The following is a 6,025-nucleotide window of genomic DNA, read 5'->3' as shown; positions in this document are numbered from 1 at the left end:
CGTGAACCACCGCCAACCACCACTGCCAGAGGTGGCAATAGGTGGTACCCGACTTGTTAGGCTTTAATTAATGTAAAAACTTAACTATTAGATTAATTGGTTTGTGATTTGGTTGGAAACCCTAATTAGGGTTTAGAAAACCCTAATTTTTGGGAATGTGAGTTTTGGATTTGTCGGGATTCGCGTTGGACCGTTGGATTGGGAATTTTGATTGATGCCTGATTACTTTGTATGTTTGGTCTAGTGGAGTAATGGACTTAATGGATTAAGTCCTTAATGGGTTAAGTAAGAACACTTAACCCTAATCGTCATTTTATGTGAAAAAACCTATTATGTTTGGGTACTTGTTGGGCCACTTCTTGGACTAAGTTGTTGTGGGCCTTCGTTGGCCAATTGGGAACATGTTTATGGACTAAGGAAATTATTGGACTTTAGGATAAGGCCCACTGGAAAGGCTTGGGCCCAATTCGGAAAATTAGGCCATGATGATTATGAGATATTAGACCACCGAAATGCCAATTGTTTGGATTAGAATAAATGGTTGGTCCTTAAGGTAAGACCATGTAGAGGTTTGGACACAATTTGGAAAATTGGGTCATATGTTAGGCCTTGGTTCATTGATTGGTTTTTGGGCCTTGAAAGTGTGTGTTTGAGCCTTGGGCTTGGATCAAGCTAGCTTGGGGGTAAAGTAGTCTTTTTACCCCAAGCATGGACTTATGGTTATGTATTGGAACCCAATTATTAATTGGGTGTTATTTTGATGTTGATAGTTCATGAACCTGTCATCCAGCAGCTAGAGTTTTACCCGCGGGACTTCAGCAGTGTGAAGTGAGTCTCCTCGCCATACTAATGGGTCGAAGACACCAAGGCCGGCCCATTTTGTGATATGTGGTACACTAGTGGGTTATATGCTATGTGGTATGTTAGTTGTTTTGTGATACTTACATGTACTTATAATTTTGATCTTTTTACGGCAGCACTTGCAAAGTTTCAAACATGTGAAACATATATTACATACACAAAAACAAGTACCTAAGTGCTTGCAAAGTTTCAAACATGTGAAACATATATTACATACACAAAAACAAGTACCTAAAATTCACACTGGATAAGAGGTGATGGATTAGTTTTTTACTTTTTTATTTAAATCAAGCATTCGGGTATACACGAATGTTTTAAACCTACCCAATATCTGACCTATTTAAATATCAGGTTATCCGATTATCCGAATTTCCAAATCGGATACCCGATTTACCTGGCCCAATCTACACAAATTCAAAATGGATCGGGTCAGATAATCAGGTATCGGTTATTTTCAACAAACCTAATTGTATTGATACGATGAAAATAGAGTGATGGAAATACACCCGTTAGTTTTATATTATTATTATTATTATTATTATTATTATTATGCCTTCTGTTACAACTAATTAAAAGGGTGGGACTAAAATTGACTTTATTCCATTTGACTTGATAAAAAATTTATTTTATTCTAGTTTTAACATGTGAGGCTAGTGGGCATGTTGTGTCCAGTCCTATTACCAAAGAGACAAAGATTGAGCTCGTTTTTGTTTTTTTAACTAATTTTTATAATTTTACAAATCCAAGAGAGGTCAACTCAAACCAAAGACCCGTACATCATCCGTTATTACTTTTTCTTGCAAATAATTCGTTAAATCTTAGATTATCAATCATATATACCAACTAGGATTTAAGATTAAGCTAAAAAATCATTACCATCTCATACATACATACGGATCATCAATGTAAAAAATACATCTCATCAATCATCATCATATTCATATCAATATCATATACCCAAGTAATAATTAAGAGTTAGAGTTAACTAATAGTATAAGAATCCTCCTCCTTAGGATTTAGTTGAGGTGTGGGGTAGAGTAGCGAGGAGATATATCCATGGTTTCTTGGGTGGGAGTGGAAGTATAAGTATGGTGGTATGAGTTTTTTTGAGAAAAGACAGAAATACCCATACCCATGGGGGCGGATGATGCTCTGTGCTCATACCCACTGTAACTACGGCGGTGATTCAGATCATCTCTAGGTACAAATCTGTTGTTGCTTCCCCTATTAGGCAATGTAGTTTGAGATGGATACGAATAAGATCCTCCTGAAAATTTAATTATGTTTCACTGAATAAAATGCAAAACAACCAAGGGTATTTACGGAATTAACAAAATACAATCTTTCCACATAAGAAAAGCAAAAAAAAAAAAAAAGTTGAAAGTAGAAAGCTGTAATTGCAAATGAGAGGAAGATAATCAACCTTGATTACGACTTTGAAGAGGATTTTGATGTGTTGAGATTCTGTGAGGCTGCATGACATGCTCCTGTGGGTAGCTGCTTACAGGATTGCTGCTTTTATGAGAAGAATAGGGAGAGATAGTAGTTGCGGATTGTAGTTTTGCTTTCATTTCATCTAAGCATCTGTTTGATTCCATCATGTTGAGTTCTATGTATATGACCTGTAATATGAAAAGGGTAAGCTTTATTATTTTCAATATTTCATTTTAAATAAACAAACTCATTAATTAAAAAAAAAAAAAACACCTGATCAAAATACTCATCAGTTCCATGCATATCCTTGGTCTTAGGCAAAACAAAATTGGCTGCAAGTAGCACAAAACAGAAAGCAATCAGCTTGTGGTATAATTAATTATGATTAACGATTATTGATTATAATAAGAAGATCCGATCAATAATAGTAATGATTATAATAAAATAAAAAAAGAAAAATAATACCTAGCATTTGATTAACAGCTTCAACAGGAACTTCCTTTCCCAATTCTCTAAAACTTTTCTCACTGCGAGCTTTAAGTTCTTCCAGCCTTGGGAAAACCACAACTGCAATCTAAATTCATCACATCTTTTAATAACAATAAATGTGTTATATAATTAATATATATAATAAGTAAATCAATGGAACTAAATATGTTGCTATTTCTTATACTTAACCTTTATTTAGGCTAATTAGAACACATAACAACGTACTTTAATTTTTTTTATAGGGAAATCTCTGATAAAGACCCAATATTTTGGGACAGTTTACGGTTTAATCCCTACTTTTATTTTTTTGAACAGAAAAGTCACGATTATTTTATATTTGAGTAAATTACACGAATGGTCCCTATGGTTTGGGGTAATTTGCACGTTTGGTCCTTAATTTATTTTTTTAACTCGGAAGTAGGGTCCCTGCTGTTTATTTTTGTTGCGCGTTTGGTCCTTGTCTTACCTAAAAAGACTATTTTGCCCTTGATTTTTTAATTTATTTAAATAAACACATCCCAAACCCCACCCCCACCTTACCTTACCTTACATTACCTTACCTATTTAAGTAAATTAAAAAATCAAGGGCAAAATAGTTTTTTTAGGTAAGACAGGGACCAAACGTGCAACAAAAACAAACAGTAAGGACCTTACTTCCTAGTTAAAAAAATAAATTAGGGACGAAACATGCAAATTATCCCAAATCATAGGGATCATTTGTGTAATTTACTCTTTTATATTTTGCCCAAATTAACGAAATACCTTCTGAAAGTTAGCAAAAGGCTTCAATTTGCGCTTTCGAGCACTTTTGTAGACATTTGTTTGATCTATAATGAAATTTCTTGGTGTTTTGGAAGCCCTTGTTAACAATGTATTAAATATATCGGTTGCATGCTCCATTAAGTGATCAAACCTCTTCCCATAGTTTTGCTTCCGAAGTAAACCAGGAACCTTAAAGTTATCAAAAAAGTTAAAAAGTCACATAAAATAAACAAAACATTTATTGATATTTGAATAAAATATAGTTATGCAAGAAATAGCAATGCACTTTCATTGATTTGATTCTTAAACTATCTCACTTTCATTTCTTCTTATTAGAACATTGTATTTTGAAAAATCTACCTGATTATAGCAATGTCAATTAGTAGCTAATTTCAAGGAAAACCAGGAATTTAAATAAACATAAAGGGTAAGTTGGTAATTTGGTAATTTAACTTCTAAGTGAAATGGTATTTTGGAGATGCCACTTTTGGCTAAAATGTACTCTTTTATTAAAGTAGAAAGAAAAAATTTCCACTGCTATAAATTGGGAAGATTTTTCAACGTATTAATTAAAAAAAAGAATTAAAACCATAATTTTGTAATAAAAAGAGATGAAAGTAGGATGCTATAATTTACAAATAAACGAAAGTACATTGCTATTTCAAACATAAAATAAGCACCTTCATTTGATCAAGAGCCAAATTTGTTCCAAGAAGAATATATCTTTTATCAGGGTGTTCATTCGCCCATTTTTCAGCCCAAGTTGTCTTCCCAGAAGCAGGCAACCCAACCATCATAATCAATTCACAATCACACACATTAGAAAACATGGGTCCCACCAATCCATTTCCATCCTCAAAAGCACATGCCCATGGTCTATACCCATGTAATGGAATCAAACCATCTTCACAACCAAACTGCATCTCAACCACAACGTTTTTCAACAACACATGTGGAAAGTACGATTCTACCCCTCCATTAAAATACCCTGCGATCCCCAACCACTTTCCATTCTTGGCAAATCCAATACTACACATTGGTTTACTTTCCATATCTACTGCACAAAGAATTGTGTCTCCAATATTGAATCTTTCTCCATAAGATGAAAACTTTCCAAAATTAGAAAACTTTCCTGTTCCACCGAACCCGAAACTATGCTCGGTTTCCCCTAAGTTTCCTACTTTGTTGGTTGCATTAGAGATGCCCACACGACAGAGGTGTTTTTGGTCGAGGGTAGTTTCGTCAATTTCAACGGGTTGGTTTGAGACTATTTTGCAACTAAAGCAATACTTTCCTCTGGTTATGCCTATGGTGGCGCGGGCCCCAGACCAGCAATAAGCAAATCCATTCTCATAAAGTGCTGAGCCTTTAAGACCATTTCCTTCAATATTGAAATCTGGTAGAATTACATCAAGAAATTGAGGTAAGATGATCAGATGATGGAATTGATGATATGGTTGGAAACATTAGTTGTCTTAAAGAACAATCAATTTGTGATTGAATCAAGCTTGCTTAATTGAACACAATTCTTATAGGCATTTTGAGTTGTTTGAGCTTTTGATGGATATTTTCAAGCTATCTGTAACTTCAATTAAGTTCAGGGGATCTTCTTGTAAAATGCGTATCGATTTTATGTATGAATTTCAATTGGGTTTATGCTCAAGAAAATAGAACCTAGAACTATGTTAAAAAGATATATAACATAAATATGTTTCAGTGAGTTGATAATGTGTCATTCTTACGTATTGATTTAGAACAAAGCTAATTCGTGAGCAATGGCTTAACCTTACTGGTTTATTTAACTAAATCCGACACCAGATCAAGAGAATCGGAAAGCCTACCACAAATTTAGTTCAACCAAACACGCACACGCAGGAGAAATCATATTCGAGGAAAAATAATGGAAATCGGTTGTCCTATGATAAAGTTTTCAACCTAAGATTTTGAATTAAGAGAAAAGCGGGAGATGATAGTGTAAATTGATGAGATATTATATACCTAGATCACAATCTGCAGGGTTAAGAACGACTCGATGTTTGGTGATCGGGTGTAGCGAAGATCCGACAAGCAAATGATCACCGTAATTGACTCTTGATTTCTTCCCCGACGAAGGGTTTTTGTCTGCTAAAGAGCGTTCCCGCTTCACCGACGACGCCATGAATAGTGTGAAACGAGAAGCCCCTTTTTCAAGATTAATGTCGTTGTAGGCTAATTTCAAAGTAAACTACAATTTTGGTCCCACGATCGTTGTTATTTATTTTAGGGTTTAGTGGGTCATTTGATCAGTTTGATCCAATTAAACGAATTTAAATTGTTTTTATAAATCGGTTTTTCGTTAGTAAATCAAATTCTATAAATTGGTTTTCATTAGTAAATCAAATTCGAAAAAGTATGGATATAAATAGTTGCTCAATAAAGATAGTATTTTTTTTTATAACCAAACACATTAAACCATTAAACATAATAAACATCTTACCAC

At 34.1% G+C, this 6,025-nt stretch overlaps 1 protein-coding gene across 1 annotated transcript; it reads right to left on the bottom strand.

The window, feature by feature from the left end:
- Positions 1-1,717: 1,717 nt before the first annotated feature.
- On the bottom strand, positions 1,718-5,764 carry LOC145049863 (uncharacterized). Its single transcript, XM_078998210.1, has 7 exons — positions 5,545-5,764; positions 4,227-4,942; positions 3,547-3,735; positions 2,761-2,869; positions 2,569-2,627; positions 2,285-2,483; positions 1,718-2,128 (listed from the first exon to the last, which is right to left on the bottom strand). Exons 1-7 carry the CDS (start codon positions 5,702-5,704, stop codon positions 1,878-1,880), a joined length of 1,683 nt encoding a protein of 560 aa, XP_078854336.1. The 5' UTR covers positions 5,705-5,764; the 3' UTR covers positions 1,718-1,877.
- Positions 5,765-6,025: the final 261 nt, after the last annotated feature.

This window comes from Lactuca serriola, chromosome 1 (assembly GCF_051521515.1).
Source record: "Lactuca serriola cultivar US96UC23 chromosome 1, Lser_US96UC23_V15, whole genome shotgun sequence".
Classification (NCBI taxonomy): Eukaryota; Viridiplantae; Streptophyta; class Magnoliopsida; order Asterales; family Asteraceae; genus Lactuca; species Lactuca serriola.
The sequence above is the reverse complement of the archived record's forward strand: the minus strand, read 5'-3'. Positions and strand labels throughout refer to the sequence as shown.

Coding starts and splice junctions, on each gene's coding strand:
- LOC145049863 (XM_078998210.1), bottom strand. CDS start 5,704: ATGGCGTCGTCGGTGAAGCGGGAACGCTCTTTAGCAGACAAAAACCCT. Junction 4,943..5,544: donor CCCTGCAGATTGTGATCTAG/GTATATAATATC, acceptor TAATTCTACCAG/ATTTCAATATTGAAGGAAAT. Junction 3,736..4,226: donor TGGCTCTTGATCAAATGAAG/GTGCTTATTTTA, acceptor GATAACTTTAAG/GTTCCTGGTTTACTTCGGAA.